Genomic DNA, 21,047 nt, shown 5'->3' on the forward strand with positions numbered 1-21,047 from the left:
GTTTTGTTTGAATGCAAAATCACATAAATTTCACTCCAGTTTGAATCATACTCATACAAATGGTGGAGCTGAATATGAAAAGAACTTGGATGGACTATCAACAACGAAATGCTTCTCCAGCTACTTGAGAAACGTCAGCACCTTTGATTCTCTGACGTATTACTGTGCCACGGCCACATGTGTGGAGTCATTTTCTGAAGATACCACAAAAGGTGATACTGAAGGCGAGTGCATCATATTTTTATATAATGGAGAAAATTGTGCATTTGATTTGATTTTAGTTTTGAATCTAATATTAATCTAAACATAATTAATCAAATAACTAAAAAATACTTTTAACAACCATTTTAATAATGTTTAAGGCTAATTATTTTCATTTTGTGTCAGCAGACAACAGGAACAATACAGTTCTCTATCTGTTATCTGCTGCTTTGGCTATAAGTCTGATTGTTATAGCCTCTCTAATTTATTCAATCAAGAACCTGAAGACGCAACCATATATGGATTGTAATGGTAAGCAGTCACTCATACTGTACATCAATGTATCAAATAATACTTGCAAAAGTAAACTAATTTCAGTTCTCTGCTTTTATGTGACGATATACAGTGGGGCAAAAAAGTATTTAGTCAGCCACCGATTGTGCAAGTTCCCCCACTTAAAATGATGACAGAGGTCAGTAATTTGCACCAGAGGTACACTTCAACTGTGAGAGACAGAATGTGAAAAAAAAAATCCATGAATTCATATGGTAGGATTTGTAAAGAATTTATTCGTAAATCAGGGTGGAAAATAAGTATTTGGTCAATAACAAAAATACAACTCAATACTTTGTAACATAACCTTGTTGGCAATAACAGAGGTCAAACGTTTACTATAGGTCTTTACCAGGTTTGCACACACAGTAGCTGGTATTTTGGCCCATTCCTCCATGCAGATCTTCTCAAGAGCAGTGATGTTTTGGGGCTGTCGCCGAGCAACACGGACTTTTCAACTCCCGCCACAGATTTTCTATGGGGTTGAGGTCTGGAGACTGGCTAGGCCACTCCAGGACTTTCAAATGCTTCTTACGGAGCCACTCCTTTGTTGCCTGGGTGGTGTGTTTTGGATCATTGTCATGTTGGAAGACCCAGCCTCGTTTCATCTTCAAAGTTCTCACTGATGGAAGGAGGTTTTGGCTCAAAATCTCACGATACTTGGCCCCATTCATTCTGTCCTTAACACGGATCAGTCGTCCTGTCCCCTTGGCAGAAAAACAGCCCCATAGCATGATGTTTCCACCCCCATGCTTCACAGTAGGTATGGTGTTCTTGGGATGCAACTCAGTATTCTTCTTCCTCCAAACACGACGAGTTGAGTTATACCAAAAGTTCTACTTTGGTTTCATCTGACCACATGACATTCTCCCAATCCTCTGCTGTATCATCCATGTGCTCTCTAGCAAACTTTCAGACGGCCTGGACATGCACTGGCTTCAGCAGCGGAACACGTCTGGCACTGCGGATTTGATTGCCTGCCGTTGTAGTGTGTTACTGATGGTGACCTTTGTTACTTTGGTCCCAGCTCTCTGCAGGTCATTCACCAGGTCCCCCCGTGTGGTTCTGGGATCTTTGCTCACCGTTCTCATGATCATTTTGACCCCACGGGATGAGATCTTGCGTGGAGCCCCAGATCGAGGGAGATTATCAGTGGTCTTGTATGTCTTCCATTTTCTGATGATTGCTCCCACAGTTGATTTTTTCACACCAAGCTGCTTGCCTATTGTAGATTCACTCTTCCCAGTCTGGTGCAGGTCTACAATTCTTTTCCTGGTGTCCTTCGAAAGCTCTTTGGTCTTGGCCATGGCGGAGTTTGGAGTCTGACTGGTTGAGGCTGTGGACAGGTGTGTTTTATACAGATGATGAGGTCAAACAGGTGCCATTCATACAGGTAACGAGTGGGGGACAGAAAAGCTTCTTACAGAAGACGTTACAGGTCTGTGAGAGCCAGGGATTTTCCTTGTTTGAGGTGACCAAATACTTATTTTCCACCCTGATTTACGAATAAATTCTTTACAAATCCTACCATGTGAATTCATGGATTTTTTTTTCACATTCTGTCTCTCACAGTTGAAGTGTACCTCTGGTGCAAATTACTGACCTCTGTCATCATTTTAAGTGGGGGAACTTGCACATTCGGTGGCTGACTAAATACTTTTTTGCCCCACTATAGCTGCTGTTGGCCTGCAAACAAATGTCGTTCCACATGGTGGTCAAGAAAATCTGCAGGTAAAGATACATAAAATATAACTCTGAGCTATAAGAATGTTTTAATGTCTGTATGTGTAAATATTAATATGTGATGCTTCCTCAGGTGGATGAGGACTCGGTGGTTTATTCTCTAGCAACTTTTAAAAAAGTGAGCAAACCAAGGACAACAGATACAAAACCTGCAGGGAGCATCTACACCGATGTCAGCGCCCTTGTACTGGATTGACATCTATCAAACTCATCAATGTGGATACAAATGTTTATACAAAGTTTTTGGTATAAATTTAATTTATCATTTGGACAAACTGAAAGAAAATATGAATTTTATTTTTTTAGGTTTTTGTCATAGCTTACACGCAAAGATAATAAATAAACAACAGATGCAAACAACTGAATGTTTTTAAGTTTGAAAAATAAAATGTTTTTAATTTGATGTTTCACAATAATCATTTGTATATGTATGCATTTTTTGTACAAAGTAATAAACTGTTATAAATAGTCATGGTGTTAAAATCACAGACACAGATTAATCTCCTTATTGTCTGTAACACCTGCTTAGTATAGTAGGGTTAAGCTTATAGACTAGATTCGAGAGGAGTAAAATAAATTTGAGAGAATTGAGTGTTGAACAGCCGGCAGATTTATTACAATGTTACAGTGGTGCAATAACCCAATGTAAACAGCATAGAAAATTAACACAAGATCAACAGAGAAGAGCGCTCTTTGAAAATAACAACAAAACAAAATAAAATAAAATAAGTAGTCTCTTTAGACCTGACTCCTGATGAGCAGGGTATTGGGAGTTCAATAGTTTCCCAGAGAAACAATCCGTATGAAGTAAGCAGTTTTTGCTCTTGCTTATCTGAAATCCTGCGATTCGAAGTAATTCAGACTGTAGCTCTACTCCTGCATCCAGAACAGCTGGCCACACTGCTTTTGGATTCGCCAAGAGTTGTCACAGGGTCTGGCTCGCCATCCATATCCAGAACCACTTCAGATCCAGGATCACAAAAAAAAAAAACAGTCTGCACATACAGTACAGAGCAATAAACAAAATAGTTCTTAACAGTTTTTCTAAATAAAATGAGATCTCATAAAATTTTCAAAATCAAGTACACTGTTGTTTTAACATTGTTCTGTTTCTATGAATTCCATTTGTATTGCTTTACAGCATTACAATCAATTGTATTTATATACCCCTTTTTAAGGCATATGTAATCACATCATGAAATGTTTGTAACGTAACTAGTTTTAAATAACTTATTTACATGTATTAACCTATAACTGAAATGAAAAGTGCAGAAAAAGCACTGGACAACATTTATGGCTAAAAGAAAAGTGCATCCTGCGTTAGTTTTGCGCATTTGTGAAGATGCCCAATCAAATAGACAATAAAATAAAATATGACACTCCATTTCACACACAATTCAAGTACTCCGACTGGTTTTAGCTTTTTTAGACAATACAGACTTCGCACTGTTGCAGTGTTTACCACATGTAAAATTAGCATAAGTTTTCCTGCTAACTTATCATCTCTAGTAACTCACCGGAGTTCCAAGAAACAAACACACGCTCCTGCCTGGTTTTGGTCGAGAGTAAAAACACATAAAGGCCTCTGAAAAGTACATAACTTTAAGTTAGAGACTGTTAAAAATACTTTATAACACTTATTTTATACCGAAAGACTCACTGTGTAGCTTGTTAATTGCTCTCGGGTGTCTTGCTCCGTTTTGCCTAGCTTAATGCAGCAACGTGCTTTTGTTGCATTCACTGAACTACGGAAAATCAAGTGTGTTCAAGGGTGTCGGAAATAATAATACCAGGAAAAAACAAGAAAATACTAGTAACCATGTCTATAGGGGTTACATGTCCATGAAAAAAAAGTCTTTCCTAATTTGCTTCTTCAGATTAGAAATTAGTGATTAGCTTCTATTCTTTCTTAACAGACAAACATACTGTTATGCAATGATATTAAAGCCATATTAAACACAAAATTCAACTCACTAATTATTAAGATTTTACTTAATATTGATTGTGGTTAAGTTGATATAGATGTTATTTTTGATGTTAATTAGCTATGAAGTTTGCATTTTGGAAACCTCTCAGTCAATGTAAGCTGCTTTGAAATAAATAACACATTGTCTTGTGTTGTGGAAGTTTTCCACTTAAATAAAGCCTGCAGACGAGCGGTGAGCGGTAGCTAACATTCTTTAATCCATGCACACACAGACAACATACAAACAAGCTTGTGAAGCCCCTGCATGACCACGGGGCAGGGTCAGCAGAGTCTCACTGAGCCTAGCATGGCTCTCAGTTAAATACCTTCTCCAGGAACAAAGGCAGTACACAGCTGTTTCACACCTTAAGGTTCACACTCCCTTGCTACTTCCCAGAGTCCTCAAGAGACAAAAGACTGGTCCTCTGGAGTTCCTGTTTTCCCCCCAACATCCTTGCTACACCCCCTACCATTTGTCTTACAGTATGAGTGTCAGACATGTTAATACAATAAATAATGTCATTAATATCTAGGTGAAAGAAATTCCTATACACTTGTTTATTAAAAACTATTTTACAGTTAAATATTAACGGTAAACCAGGAGAAAAATGATTTACATTACATTACATTGGCTTTTTTGTTGTCGTCCTTGCCAGTAGTTACACTCGACTAAGAGTAGCGTTCTCCTCCTAAAAGTCCGGAGTGTCAACTTTTGTGAATTTCTTAAAACATTTTTCTCACAGTCTGAGTAATGGTGATGGACAGAGCAACATACACAAATAGTGCAGGTTTTTGACTGTCAACTTAAGTGTGATGCATTTTTTAAATTAACTATATGAGGCCTACGAGATGAGCATCGAGGGCTTCCTCACAGACAACCAGCCCTATCAGGTGTAGACATTCATCCAAGCATCCAACACACACACACACACACTTTCAACTCAACCCACTCTCCCTCTACAAACATGAAGTCTGGAGAAGATTAGTTATGAAATGTTTTAAACGGATACAGCTCAGCACATCAGAGCCTTCCTAGCCCCCTCCCTCGACCCCCACCAGTTTGCTTACAGAGCAAATGGGCCCACAGAGGATGCTGTCACTGTCTGCATCACCCTTCACAGATCGCTGAGCCATCTGGAGAACACGAAGAGCTAAGGATGCTCTTCATGGATGACAGCTCAGCATTCAACACTTTAATCCCAGACTTCCTTACCACCAAGATTTCCTACTCACTGGTCTCAATCAGTCAGACTCCCAGGCCCCCACATCTCTTACCCCACTGTTACTCAGCACCGGATAACCACACGGCTCTGTTCTCAGCCCCCTCCTCTACGTGTTGTACACCAATCCAACCACATCTCCAATTATTTCACCTGGACCCACAACAACCAAAGCTCTAATTAAGAAGGCCCAGCAGCAGCTGCTCATCCTCCCTGTCCTGAATATCCTGGCCCAGAAGTCGCTGGTGGAGAGCGTGCTCTCCCTCTGCCTGGGTGCTTGGTACACAGGGCAACAACTGAGACCAGGAAGCCTGGCAGAAGGTAATTAACGCCGCTCAAAAGAGAACTGGCCTCCCTGGAGGACACGTTCAGATCTGTCTCCGGGCAACCTGAGCCATCACAGGTGATCCTTCACCACCTGTTTGACTTAGTGCCTTTTGGTAGGCATCTAAGGTCAATCAGGTCCCACACCTGCAGATTTACAAACATTCAGACCCACCAAACACTATCCACCCGACCCACCCCATCCTCCCTCCACATATACACCCCTTCCCACCCACCTGACCAATCTGAGCCATGGTCTAAGTAACCTCATCATTCAGGCCATTCACACAAAGCCTTTAGTCCTTTGCACTACCTCCAAGCACTTTGCAACCTGCTGTCTATTCTGTGCCTTTCTTGTTTTGTATATATTCCTCTTGATTGTATTTCTCCCGTTTGTTATTCATTCCTGCCAGCTTACTATTTATATTTTATTCTTGCACAGTTGCACACACAATTTTGTTGTACATTAACAATGACAATAAAGGGCTATTCTATTGTATTTATTCTATTCTATAATAATGCAACTATCTGATATCTTCCATTTAAATATTGTTCAGCTCTGAGAGAACAATGAGCAGATACACAGTCAGCAGCTACACTGACAGACTGTTTCTGTGCTCTTTGACTACTGAAGTTGTTTACTCAGAGCAGATCTCAGTGTGATCTTTCACAAGACATGAAGTGAGAGAAGAGCTGCACTTCAGTAGGCCAGTTTGAGTTGAACAGTTGGAATAGATCATTTCAGCTGTACGTGTTTATTGGAACATTGTTTAAAAAACACATTCAACTGTGTGTCCAAACGTGATGTTAGTTTTATTTTTAATTGATAATTGATTTAAACTGGATGGATGTCTGTTACAGCTCTGGGTTAAACACACTGCAATGATCTCTATAGCTGCCAAACTTACTGTATAGTTTACAGTTTGGCAACCAATTAAAAGTCAATTTCTAAAAGAAAGAAAAGGAAACACAAAGTTAAGACAAGTGAATGATGAACACCTTCCCCCATTGCCCACAGTGACATGTGATTAAGAGTGATCACAGCATGACTGAGCAGGTCTCTGTGTATTTCCCTTTCTCACATACCCTTTGGCAGCTTGTTTTGAAATAATTATTCATATTAATTATACAGTTGTATTCAACCTTCCACCAGTGGTACAAGATCAGTTACTTGAGACTCAAACAGAGATGAGATGAACAACCTCTTTGTATTCATGGCCTTGTTTGAACTCTCAAACACAGAAGTGTTTCATCAGCGCTCCTGTTTATTGGTATCGTTGTGAGTTTCCGGTGCAAGTACTGTTGTGAGAACATGCAAAAGAAAAAAGATGTAAGGCATGAAAAAGTCACAATCTATAATTGTAAGTTATTACCTTTTGTGTTTGTAGCAGTCAATATACATATGACTATGTGTACATAGAAGATGTGACCACTGGATTGTCTCAGAAAATTACAGGGAGCTAATTGACTGAACTGTTTGTGCCAAAGATCAAATAATTATTTGTATTTTTATCAAAGCGAACTGGGTAAGTGGTAAGCAACTTCTCTCAGACCAGAGTTCAGCAATTAAACTTCACAATGTGGTACATCTTTTGCCCATGAAGATTCCTAACTATATCAGAAATTATCATTATGTTGCCTAGCAACTACCGCCTCTGTAAGTGCGCCCCAGGGTGGCTGTGGCTACAATGTAGCTGCCATCACCAGTGTGTAGATGTATGTGTGAATGGGTGGGTGACTGGATGTGTAAAGCGCTTTGGGGTCCTTAGGGACTAGTAAAGCGCTATAATAAGTACAGACCATTTACAGGCCATTTACCTAGCAACTTGTTAAGATGACCATTGTTTTAGCATTTATGCACCTTTAGTACCATTTAAAGCATGCTATCATTTTTCTTTCACAAAAATAACATTGATTTCTCACTGTTAAAGGTAAATTATGCATGATATATTATGAAACTCTCTCTTTTTTTGGAAACCACTTAACATTAATGGGCAAAATTGACCTGTTTTCAGCCTTTATGCACCTCATGAAACAGCATGTCAATTTTGTTTAATGATAAAGTCTCATTCATATCCATAAATTTGAATTATACATGCATGAGTAACTTCATCCATCCATTTGCTTCCGCTTATCCTTTTCAGGGTCGCGGGGGGTGCTGGAGCCTATCCCAGCTGTCATGGGGCGAGAGGCGGGGTACACCCTGGACAGGTCGCCAGTCTGTCGCAGGGCCAACACACAGGGACAGACAACCATTCGCACTCACATTCAGTCGCACATTCACACCTAGTGACAATTTGGATTATCCAATTAACCTATCCCCACAAGCTGCATGTCTTTGGACGGTGGGAGGAAGCCGGAGTACCCGGAGAGAACCCACGCAAACACGGGGAGAACATACAAACTCCACACAGAAAGACCCCGGCCTGATGTTGGAATTGAACTCAGGACCTTCTTGCTGTGCGGCAACAGTGCTAACCACCGTGCCACCATGCTGCCCGCATGAGTAACTTATGTTCATCAAATAACGACCATCCACCACCACTGTTTCTTGCCATTTCTCATTGTGATTGAGCATATGGGTTTAACAACAGCATGAAGCAATACTGTAGCATGGGCACTACATGTGTGGAATTATTATTATTATTATTATTATTATTATTATTATTATTATTATTATTATTATTATTATTAAATTAAAGTGGAATTAAACTGGTCATCATTGGTAATCCATTCACACACAACTTAATTGCATTCAAATATAAACGTATGTGGATGTAATTTATGAAAGAAATGAGCATAATTGGCATTTGAGATGTTTTTTTGAAAATATGTAATCCAGTGTTTTTGACAATTATTTCTATGACTTATTTTGCATTACTTAAGTCCTGAAGTCCTGAAAATGATAAATAATAAAATTATGATAAATGTAAAAGTACCATAAGTAGTAGTTTCATAGCTTTAAGATTAATGACAATCACGGCTCAAACTTAAAGTAAATTTTGGAAGCTGAGAACACTACGGTCTCTAACTTATGTTATCAAAGTTAATAAAGGTGATCTATGGTACACAGCTTAACCATATTAGTATTTTTGAAATTTACAGGCAGTTTTATAATGTTTTAGTCACCATATCATCTCTCATGTTCACTTTGTGTGAGTTACAGAAACCCACCATAAAGAAAACTGTGCTGTTGGTGTTGTTTCAGTTGTTTACACCGGAAAGATGGTTGCTATTATTTCCACTGTGGTAGTACAGCAAAGCACCAACATGACGAACAGCCAATCGGATTGTTCTGAAATTGTTCCCTCCCATTTAATGTGATTATATTAAGATACCCCTTGCTATAGTATGCTTAAATGGAAATGAACTAGAAGTGGATTAAATCAGAAAATGCTGATCATATTTTGCACACTATTGAGCTTCAAAGTTTGTCGTAAGTTTAGAGTCAGCTTTTTTTTCCAATTTAACTCCAGAAATTTATTGTTAACTCCTCTGCTTCATTTTATCTTCAGGATGCACAGATGATCTGTTCTTTGGAACAAAGACTATTGGTGTTGGAGAAAATGCGACTCTGACATGTGCGCGCCCAGCATCTGAATATGAAGCAACCTTGTATTGGATCAGGATTGTTTCTGGAAGCTGGCCTGAATTCTTGGGAGGAACATTTGCCTTTGATTATGTTGGTGTTAACAAGACTCCTCATATTACGACAAAACAAGAACCTGGAACATTTATTCTGGAAATTACTGAAGTTAATCAAAGTGATACTGGTCTTTACTACTGCATAAAAGTTAAGCTGCTTGCTATGACATTTTTAAAGGGAACATTTCTGAGGATTAAAGGTGAATTGAATTACTTTGGGGTTTTTTTTTTTTTACGTGAATTTTAGTTTTTCTTTTTTTGTTAGTTAAAAAGTGGGTAGAACATGTTAATTATTTCTTCTTTTATATTTTCCAGGACTAGAACCAACTATCAATGATACCATTCAAGTGTTTCCTTCTGGTCATGTCCATCCAGGAAACCCAGTGACTCTGCAGTGTTCAGTTCTCTCTAACTCCGAGGAGAAAACATGTCCTCGAAATCACAGTGTGTTTTGGTTCAATGTTAGATCTGATAAATCTCATCCTAATGTAATTTATCCAAATGAAAACAGTGATAAATGTGAGAAGATTCAAGAAGCTTCCTCCACACAGAAATGTGTCTACAGCTTCTCCAAGAACATCAGCTCCTCTGATGCTGGGTCGTACTACTGCGCTGTGGCCACGTGTGGACAGATCATTTTTGGGAATGGAATAAGACTGGATGTTAAAGGTAAATTTTAAAATTTTATTATTTATTATTTAGAATAGATTATTAATCATTGATATCATTTTTAATGATACCAAAATTTATATTCCATGGTGCATGTATTTTTCTAGAACTCACCACATGGAATTTGCAGAAGGCCAATACAGCCATCTTTCTGTTATGTGCTGTTTTGGTTACAAGTCTGGTTGTTATCGCCTACCTCATTTATACCATCAAGAAGAAAACATGTAATTGTTGCAAAGGTAATAAAACTTTCTCCTTTTGTCAGTCAGATCTAAAGGTATTTAGCAAAAGCTAACGTCACGTTTCATATCATTGGTTTGTTTCAGTCAGCCTAAAGCATCTTTCAGCTAAAATTTCTGTGTTTCAAACAGATGTTGGAACAGTCAGTGGTGAAGAGCAAAGTCAGCAGGTAGGGTGTATGTCAGAAAAGTAATGGGGGAATTAATAGGTAAATACTTCTAATATTTTATAGTCAAGACCTTTAGTGTTGATAAATGTTCGATTTTTCTACAGACAGTTGAAGATTCAGTGGTTTATTCATCAACAACTTTCACCTGGAGAAAAACTGACAAAGTGGAGCAAATGAGTTCCAGGAAAGCAGAGGATGAGACAGTCTACACTGGTGTGAGAGATTTGTAGCAGATCAATGATTCACCTGTGGAAACTGCTAATCATTAGAACCCGAGCTGAAAATATGTGGGACAATGTAGCACCATAAACACCACAGGGCCTCTGTTGCACTTCTGAAAAGGCTCATGTAATATTTGAACAGTATATTATAACAATCTATTGTGTAATATGCAGTTTTTGCCTTGTATTTAGTATTGTGATTTTAATTTAGTTTTAATCTCAGAAAACTCAGTAATTTTAATAATAAAATGAATAATAATAAAACTACGCTCCTTCTGGTCATTTCCACATTGTCCTCCATGTTTTTCATTCTCTCTCTCACGCTCTCTCTTGAAAAAGCACACTTTTAATCTCTTTGATTTTATTTTGATATATTATTGAAGATGTAGAGCAGACTGTTAAGTGACTTCCTCTCAACCACAGCTTTAAGCACGGCCGATAGTGGAAGTCGTAGAGCCGTAGATCTTAACATAAATCTTAGCAGTTTTACTAATTCTCATGTGCTTTTTTTTGTCATAGTATAGAGAGCACATGAGATATATCACTGCAATAACTGATGCTAAAGAAATACAATTGTTGTGAGAACAGCCTTTATATTTTTGGCATCATGTCCAGTTAGAGACAACGTAAGAGAAACACAAACTTAATAGGACTTAAATAGTTTAAATAGTTACACCTTACTAGCACTAAGTTGCTTTCCAAACTGTCTTTATTTCAGTTATTATTTATTACCCCGTATAGATGCTGTTACAGGCCTTCCTCATAGACGTTGGTGCTTATTAACATGACAGCATGAAGCAGTTCCTGGAGTTGTTAGCTGTACATCCATATCCATCCCACAGGTACTCATTGGATTAAGATCTGGTGACAGTCACGACCACACAGTAAACTCATTGACAGTTTCAAGAGACGGGTTTGAGATTGTTTGAATATAGCAGATTATTCTGCCAGAAGCATCCATCATAAAATGGATATGCTGGTCATAAAGAGATGGACATGATCAGCAACAATATTTAAGTAGGCTGTGTGGTGTTTAAGCAATGCTCAATTATTACTAGAAAAAAAATTGCATTTCCTGCGAAAATGCTGTGTGGATGCCTTAACGCTGAAGATGTCTGCTGAAAAAAGCTGAAAAAGTTGAAAAGTTGCAAAAAGTTGTATGGTGGTGAAGAAACTGAAAATTCTGCTGAAAACAGGTGAAGAAGCAGAAATTTTTTGCTGAAAAGTGATGAAAAAAAAAGGTTGCCGTGAGCAGGATTTGAACCTGGCCCTCCTGGTCTCAAGGCAGCTATTCATCTCACTGAGCCAAAGTCATTTTCACAAAGAAGAGGTGGAGAGACTGACAATTCTGCTGAAATGAGCAGAAGCGGCTGAGAATTGTGCTGATAAGAGGTAAAGAAGCAGAAAGTTGCGCTGAAAAGAGATGAATCAGCAGAATTTCTGCTCAAAAGAGTTTTTGCTGAAAACAGCTGAAAAAGCTGAAATTTGTGTTGAAAAGAGTTAAAAAAGTTTGACTGTTAACTGAAAGAAATGTTGCCATAAGCGGGATTTGAACCCTGGCCTCCCAGTCTGAGAACGGATGCTCATCTCACTGAGCTAAAACACAGGTCAACCCGGCAAGGAAAGTCAGTGACGCCACTGATAATATCGCAGAAATGGGCTAAAATATTGCAAAAAAAATTTCAATATCTCAAAAAGTATAGAAGTTATGAGCACCAAAAGTCATAGCATTAGCAGAAATAGCAGAATTTTTTAAAGTTTGAATGGCGAAAATCGGATAAAAACTGTGGAAGTAGTTAAGGGCTCCCTGATTACAGCATCCACACAACTAGGAGTTCTAAGAAAATATGCTTCACAACATTACACAACCACCAACAACCAGAACCAATGATACAAGGCAGGATGGAGCCACGCTTGTTTTTTAAAGACAAATTCTGACGCCACCATCCAAAAGCCTTATAACAAAGTGGGAATTGTTAGAGGTGGTTGTAGTCAGGAGATCTAATCATCAATAGGTTGGTGATCAGATCCCTGGCTGCCTAAGTCTGCAGGACAAATTTATTTCGGAGCGCAGCTAGAGTGAACAAGTGTACCTAATGAAGTGGCAGTGTTGCAGTAACAGGGTGACGCTCCTGGCAGACGAATGTGTTTGGTCCACCACAACTTTGCACACATGAGATATTTTTGAGTTTGATATTTAATGTGGTTAAAAAAGTTAATGTCAGAAATGTTTAAAAATATAAAATCAAATGAATAACATTTATTATCTATCTAAAAACACTTTCTAAAGGCCCTCTGCATTGTTCTCTTGACAAAAAAACAAAACAAGCAAAGCCACATGCAACAACTACACTGACAGACAAAGGCTTTGGTGGGCCATTTCTCCACTCCTTGACCAACCACTGAAGCTGTTTACTGAGAACAGAGCTCACTGTGCCCTTTAACAGGATATGAATGACAAAGCAGCTACAACACTCTTTTTATATAGACAAACCAAAATGATTTAGTTTTACTTTAACGCCACGCAGAGCACAAATATTGTTTATTTTTGTGATTTTAAGCAACAAGCATTTACAACCAACTATCACCAACTATACAAGTGAGGTGTGTAGGAAAATAAGAGTTCAGAAGTATGGTTAATAATATAGCAAACATTTGAAGACATTGCCATGGATACCAGGAAGGGATAAATGATTAGCACCTCCCCTCTTCTGCCAGCAGCTAAGAAAAACCACAGAAAAGGAAAAACTGTCACAGTGTGATGTGCACTTGTTCCTTCCTGTTCCACAGCTCTTATAAGCTGTTCAGTTATACATATTATTACAACATTATATAGTTTTATTCCACTTACCTCTTTGAAGTAGATAAAAAAAAGTACTGCAAGACCAACTTCCTGTTAATAAAGCAGAGAGTGAAACAGAAACAAAGCAGCTACAGTGGGATGCAAACGTTTGGGCAACCTTGTTAATAGTCATTATTTTCCTGTGTAAATGATTGGTTGTTACAATAAAAAATGTCAGTTAAATATATCATAGGAGACACACACAGTGATTTTTGAGAAGTGAAATGAAGTTTATTGGATTTACAGAAAGTGTGCAATAATTGTTTAAACAAAATCAGGCAGGTTACTTGGTTTTTCTGTTTCTTCTTGCATAAAAAGTACTGGTAACTTATTTAAATCTAGTTCTAATAACAAATGGATAAAAACTGAGTTCAGCCTATTTAATATTTTTAATTAACCTCCTAAGACCCAAACTTTTCCACAGCATGCATTTTTAATTTCTCTTTGATATTTGGTCACATTGGGGCCCGATGAATGTAAAAACAAAGAATTACCAGATTTTTATTGTTTTTAAGAAAAATAAGAGCCATATATGAGGATATTCGTTTAGAATTTCAATAGAACAGTAGCAGTATAATGTCCTCGTAAGTGGATATCAAGCCATTATAGAGCAAAATTGAGTATTTTGGTCTAAATAACCCAAAATGTGATGTCCACATATGTGGACGCCAGGTCCTAGGAGGTTAAACACAATATTAGATTTTACAGTGTGGCGAGATCTTAAACTTGCTGTTGGGAGAAGGCACCCTTCAAATCTGAGAGACCTTGAGTAGTTTGCAAAAAAGAATGGTCGAAAATTCCAGTTGAGACATGGAGCTTGTTGATGGTTATTGGAAGTGATTGATTGCAGTTATTTTTTTTCCAAAGAGCACCCAACCAAATATTAAGTTGAGGGTGCCCATAAGTTTGTCCAGCCCAGTTTTTTAGTTTGTGTGTGAAACTTTTTTTGTCTGTTTTTGTGTTGACTGCACATAAAAGAAATAAAAGTGTATATACGAAGACATTTGTAATTGTAACGATTTTCTGGCAGAAAAGGTGCATTTTCTAGAAAAATCCCTGGGTGTTGACAATTTCAGCTATGACTAAATATCTGTGAGTACAATTATTTTACCAATCAGTAAAATTTCCTGTGGGGATCTTGCTGGCTTTCCCCATTATCATAGGCGTGCACCAAGGAACAGCCTGATTTTACCTACAGTTCATTCTGCACATCAGTACAGCAATGGCTGACCTGCAGGTGCCCCACCCTTGTACTCTATAGTACTCTGATTACTTGCCATAAAAGTCATCACAAGGATGGATTATGTGAAGTTTGACAACCACACAAATGGTTTGGTTTTTATGGACAGAATTTCTAGACGCAGCCAAGCGGCAGAAGGCTTTCACCTGGGTGGTCTCAGAATCTCATCTCTGCTTTTCTGGATGATGTGATGATGGCTTCATCGGGTGATGGCCTCCAGCTCACCTTGGAACGGTTTGCAGCTGAGCGTGAAGGAATGAGAATCAGCACCTCCAAATCTGAGGCCATGGTCCTCAGCCGGAAAAGGGTGGAGTGCTCACTCCGGGTTGGGGATGAGTTCTTGCCCCAAGTGGAGGAGTTTAAGCATCTTGGGGTCTTGTTCACGAGTGACGGGAGAAGGGAGTCGGAGATGGACAGACAGATTGGTGCTGTGGCTGCCATCATGCGGACGCTGTACTGGTCTGTTGTAGTGAAGAGAGAGCTGAGAGTAAAAGCGAAGCTCTCAATTTACCCTCCCTACCGTCACCCATCGTCACGAGCTGTGGGTAGTAAAAGAATGAGATCGCGGATACAAGCAGCGGAAATGGGCTTCCTCCGAAGGGTGGCTGGCCTCCCCCTTAGAAATAGGGTGAGAAGTTCAGCCATCCGGGAGGGGCTCAGAGTAGAGCCGCTGCTCCTCCACATCAAAAGGAGCCAGTTAAGGTGGTTCGGGCATCTGACAAGGATGCCTCCTGGGCGCCTCCTAGGTGAGGTGTTCTGGGCATGTCCCATCGGGAGGAGGTCCCGGGGGACTTGTTCACGAGTGACGGGAGAAGGGAGTCGGAGATGGACAGACAGATTGGTGCTGTGGCTGCCATCATGCGGACGCTGTACTGGTCTGTTGTAGTGAAGAGAGAGCTGAGAGCTGAGTTCTGGGCATGTCCCATGTCCCATCGGGAGGAGGTCCCGGGGGACATGCTGGAAAGATTATAACTCTCGGCTGGCCTGGAAACGCTTTGGTGTTCCCCCATTTTCTGTCCAGTTTATGGGTTATCAGTTCTGAGATGTGCATTTGTGACTTATACCAGTCAGGCTCTTCTGAATTGAGGTTCCCTTTTTTTCATAAAACCCACAGTTTCCAGAGTCCAATGTATCACAGAATCCAGGTTGATACACAAAAGTGCAAAGCCAGACTCTGATGGTACAGACACGTGACAGTTAAAGAACTATAAGAAGCTGGAAGAACTGAAAATATAAGACTGGCTGAGAGGAAGTTGAAACGTGATTTTTTTTTAATCATCGGTTGAAAAGTTAAAACTTCTTTCAACAAAAAAATTCAGACAAATTTAGTACAAATGTGACACAGCAAAAACCAAGCTAAATTCACAAAAGTTACATTTGTAACTTTATGTTTCCTAAAATGTTAAAGCATTTAGACTTACATGCAAGTATAATTTATTTTATTTATCTTTGCAAATGTAGTATAGAGATAGGGTGAGAAGTTCGGCCATCCTGGAGGGGCTCAGAGTAGAGCCGCTGCTGCTCCACATCGAAAGGAGCCAGTTGAGGTGGTTCGGGCATCTGACAAGGATGCTTCCTGGGCACCTCCTGGGTGAGGTGTTCCGGGCATGTCCCACCGGGAGGAGGCCCCGGGGCAGACCCAGGACACGCTGGAGAGATTATATCTCTCGGCTGGCCTGGGAACGCCTTGGTGTTCCCCCGAATAAGCTGGAGGAGGTGGCTGGGGAGAGGGAGGTCTGGACCTCTTTGCTTAGGCTGCTAAGTTAATGCCCTCTCATGCCATTGTAAATACACATTGGGTCTTTGCTTTGAGATGGTGCAGGATGTGGAACATCTAATGACCTAGAAAGTGGAACTTTGTAAAATGTGTTTAAAGCATAAAATTTGTTTCAAAGACTCAAACTCCCATCTCTGGTGTAGTTATACATGTTTGTGCCACCATCCTACATTCACTTTCTAAAGTAAACATTTTTGCTCAATCTGGCAATTCAGGAGCATTTTAATGAATTGTTTCCAATAATAGGAAGAAATGGGCGATGCATCAGCTTAGTTTGAGGACTTGTTGTGCAAGATCATTGTCACAGGAAGTGGCCTTCTGAGTCTATGTTTTGTGATAACCAATCAGATGTATGTGACAGTATGACATGGAGGGTCCATGTTACCTCCTCCACCTCCTACACACTCAATGAAATACTTATTAGATCCCTAACAGAGGACACTGTCAAAATGTTTTTGTTCTGGGTTACCCTGATTCTTCTTCATCGAGTATGTAAGTGCTTTCTTATTCTATCAAGTGTTTTTTCCATATATGTAGGTTGGTCTTACATTTCTTTTTTCAGTTTTTTTTTATTGTTATTGACTGTTTTATATTTTATTTTTGTTTCAATTTAGCTGCACTCATTCCAATAACTACAGCTCAACTTGGGGGACCTGTCACCTTTACATGTGTTCTGCCCAAAATTGAGACCGGCCGTAGAGATATCAACTGGTACCATCAGAGAGCTGGTGACACACTGAAAATTATCTGGACACTGAAAGAATCGGCAACACCTAAGTTTGCACCTGCATTTGATAACTCAAGATGGAAAGCTAATTATGATGAAAATGTCAGCAACCTGACGATTCTGAGAACAAATCAAGACGACGAGGGAATCTATCACTGTGGGTTTACAGAGTGGCTCCAAGATACTACATGGAGCGGAACATATTTGTTAGTAAAAGGTAATAATGGGATTTTTTTTTCTCAGTACCTAAAACTGTCTCATGTAAATGTGAAAAAAAAAAAACAATTAAAATGTCAATAAGCCTTTTTGGAAAACCTACTAAACTTTCAATTTATATTTAAGATGTTTGCAGTGATCTTAATGATTGTTTTAAGATTGTTTTAAAGGTGCTTTATTGTCACATTTGTCAACACATTTATATTAAACAGGAAACACCCAGACAGCAAACTACACTGTTGTTCAGGAGAAGACAGTCCATGCAGGAAATTCAGTGACTCTTCACTGTTCACTATTTTCTGACGCTGAAAATAAGACATGTCCAGGAGGTCCCCACGTGTTCTGGTTCAGAGAAGGATCTCATCCTGATATCATTTACACTGAAGGAAACAAACATCATGAATGTGAGAAAAACACCGAGGCTCAGCGGAGCTGTGTTTTTCGCTCTTCTAAAAATGTCAGCTCCTCTAACGCTGCGACTTACTATTGTGCTGTGGCCACATGTGGGCTGATATTATTTGGAAATGGAACTAAACAAGAAATGGGTATGACTATGAAATATATCATATCAGATAAATATTAATCTCTTTTAGAATCACTCCTAAGATGTTTTCTTTGTTTTGCAGTGCAAACAGCAGGTTCTGCATTTATTGCACTGGTGATAGCAATAATCTGCTTGGTTATTTCTCTGATTCTTAATGTTATTTTCATCTGTGGTCGAACTCCAGGAGCAGCATGTGTACAAATTAAAAGTAAGTCGTTTAAAATAAATGAAAAATCATAATAATGTCACTCTTCTTAACATTAAAAGTAACTTTCAAAGAAATAGGATTAGTAAAAGTAAATTTACATATCTTTCTATACATTTATATTATTAATATTGCTGACATCATGCACATCTCATTATATGTGACTCCATCAAGGTCAATAAGTTATTATTGACTTAGCCAGGTTAGAAACCTAATTTTAAAAAATAAAAATCAAGTAGATAATATTCCGCTTTCATCACCGTTATGCACAGAAAACAGCTCGTCACAAGCAAGGCGAGATGACTTGAGCCGAGCTGTGGATGACAGTGTAAGTAATAATGTGGCATCATATTTTTTACTTTACTAAAATGATTTCTAACAACTTGATGTAATTATAAGAATTTTATTATTTCGCATAGATTGAAGGTGAACTGAACTATGCTGCACTGCAATTCTCTGGAAGGAAAACGACAAGAGGAAAGAAGAAGAAGGGTGAACTGGAAACTGAAGAAAGTGTGTACTCTCAAGTAAAATGCAGAATGTGAAAGTGTGTCGGTTGGGTTGTAGTACTGATCTTTTATATTGAAAATAAACAAATACAAAGAATTTGTTAGTCATTTTACTAAAAACATGATGCTTTACATTCATTGTACCTGTTGTGTTTTCCTGTTCTTGCTTTCCAGGTTATTTATTTGTAATATGATGAATCAAATTAAATGAATAGTAATACATTGTATTACATACATAGTATACACGAGAGGTGGGTCGAGTATCCAAAAATTGTACTCAAGTAAGAGTACCATTACTTTAAAATATTATTACTCAAGTAAAAGTGAAAAGTAGTCGTCAAAAAAGTTACTCAAGTAAGAGTAAAAAAGTACTTTGCGAAAAGACTACTCAAGTAGTGAGTAACTGTTTGAAATGTCCAATTTATTTTTTAAATAAATGCTATCAGACAAACAAAAATAAATAAATATACAAATTTTAGTATTTTCAACAGATATGTAAAAACATCAACAAAATAAGGCACAACAATTCTTATTTTCAGATTTTCAGTTTTTCACAACATAAAGCTTTTTTCACCAATACCTACAGTAAATAATATAAATATATAAACAGTGCAAACAATTTCCAGTGACAAGATATGCTGTAAACTTTATATTCATTGTTGCTCCAAATGCCACAGCAGCCTCAGAGAAAACATTAGAACGAGGCATCTTCAACATATGTTCATACAAGGCAGCTCAGTTTACCATAAATTGTATGGGTGTGCATGTATTTCTGCATGTTTAGCAAAAATGTGCCATTTCTTCACTCAGTGAGGTGATGGTTCAGCTTCAGCAGCAGTTTGCTGTCTCAAGGTTCTTTCTGTGAAAGTCCTGCATGACTAAGAAGTCCTTCACAAGCTCCAGATGCAGGAAGAGCTGTATTGACTTTGATCGGCAGCTGATGTGAGGAAAGCCATGCAACAGATCCACACCTCCAGTGAATGGACATGAAAGGTACCTCTCCAGCTCCCCTGCTTCTGGCTTTCCTGACCCCATGGATCCATCATCTTCGTCGGTTAGGCTGCTGTTTGCGCTGGCCTCACCCAGCTCTGCATCTGTGATGTCTGATGAAGTTGAGACCTATGGAAAGATGTATGGTTTTCAAAAGAATTAGGTCTGGTCATTATAGTGCTGTTTACACTGCCAAGCTGCAGATGTTTGTTTGGAGCTAGCCTCCAAAAGCTGGCCATACACTGTACGCTTTTTGGCCCATTTTGAGATGATTTTTCAATCGCACAACCATTTTGGGGATCGGCCCGAGTTTTGCCTTAATCGTTTGTGCATCATGGGGTAACGAGCAGTTAACACCTCACAACCAGCTCCCAATCATCAATCGTATGGTCGCAAGATAATCAAACCTGTTTGAAATCCTGTCGTCCCTCAACGCAGCCTCTCACACTGCATACGCACAAACACAGAAATGAAAGAGAAAAGGTGGAGCAGCACGGCAGTGCAGCGTGTGATCTGGACCCAAGAGATGGAGGCACAACTTGTAGGATGAGGAGAGCTCATCCGAGTACAGAAGCATAGAGCTGCCACCCAGGCAAAAGAAAAATAGAGCTATATCACGTTATAACGTGAAAAGTTTATTGTTCTAACAATATACCTTTCACGTTTGAACAATAAAATATTTATATACATCTCTCATTATGTATATTGTACTAACATGATAGTATATTGTACTAACATTAAAAGTATATTGTTGGACTCGTCACCAGGTACGTTTTTACACATGTTTTGGGACTGTCCTGTTGTGTTCCAATTTTTGGGTCTTTGTGAACTCTGTTTTATCTGAGGTGATGGAAGTTTTTTATATTCCCAATCCTGGTCTTTGTCTCCTTAATGATACCTCTGAAATCTCCTTAAAACAAATACAATGCAAAATGTTGTTCGCTGGATTCACATCCGCAAAGAAGACTATTACAAAGCCCTGGTTCAGTCCTGACATTTGTATGGAATCATTCTGGAGACGATGTCTTATCCGTGTTATTAATTTTGAACATACAACATACAAGTTGGTTTGTTTTGGCTCTCACTGAAGACACAGACACTGAAGACATAGCTGTTCTTTTGTGCTGCTTTTAAGCAAAACATTCTTAGTATATGAGTCTGAGGGTGTTCATCCTCTTCAGCTCTAGCTGCCATGTTTTCATGTGTTTCTTCTTTCCGTGTGTCCGCTACTTTGAAACGCTTGGGCCGCTCTGCCCGCCAAAGTTT

At 38.9% G+C, this 21,047-nt stretch overlaps 2 protein-coding genes and 1 long non-coding RNA gene across 3 annotated transcripts; all 3 read left to right on the forward strand.

Annotated features, from left to right (window-relative positions):
• The first annotated feature begins 394 nt into the window (after positions 1–394).
• LOC146524036 (uncharacterized) lies at positions 395–2,784 on the forward strand. The gene is made up of 3 exons (XR_014877904.1): positions 395–513; positions 2,210–2,265; positions 2,351–2,784. It is a non-coding gene; the product is annotated as an uncharacterized LOC146524036 (long non-coding RNA).
• A 2,308-nt stretch (positions 2,785–5,092) lies between these two features.
• LOC146524037 (uncharacterized) lies at positions 5,093–11,126 on the forward strand. The gene is made up of 7 exons (XM_085134876.1): positions 5,093–5,136; positions 5,564–5,784; positions 9,303–9,368; positions 9,724–10,101; positions 10,209–10,340; positions 10,473–10,510; positions 10,615–11,126. Exons 1-7 carry the CDS (start codon positions 5,093–5,095, stop codon positions 10,738–10,740), a joined length of 1,005 nt encoding a protein of 334 aa, XP_084991002.1. The 3' UTR covers positions 10,741–11,126.
• Positions 11,127–16,957: 5,831 nt separating this feature from the next.
• LOC146524038 (uncharacterized) lies at positions 16,958–19,881 on the forward strand. The gene is made up of 6 exons (XM_085134888.1): positions 16,958–16,964; positions 17,088–17,534; positions 17,746–18,078; positions 18,160–18,285; positions 18,555–18,610; positions 18,702–19,881. Exons 1-6 carry the CDS (start codon positions 16,958–16,960, stop codon positions 18,825–18,827), a joined length of 1,095 nt encoding a protein of 364 aa, XP_084991014.1. The 3' UTR covers positions 18,828–19,881.
• Positions 19,882–21,047: the final 1,166 nt, after the last annotated feature.

The sequence above is a fragment of the Neolamprologus multifasciatus genome, chromosome 2, assembly GCF_963576455.1.
Source record: "Neolamprologus multifasciatus chromosome 2, fNeoMul1.2, whole genome shotgun sequence".
In the NCBI taxonomy this organism is placed as follows: Eukaryota; Metazoa; Chordata; class Actinopteri; order Cichliformes; family Cichlidae; genus Neolamprologus; species Neolamprologus multifasciatus.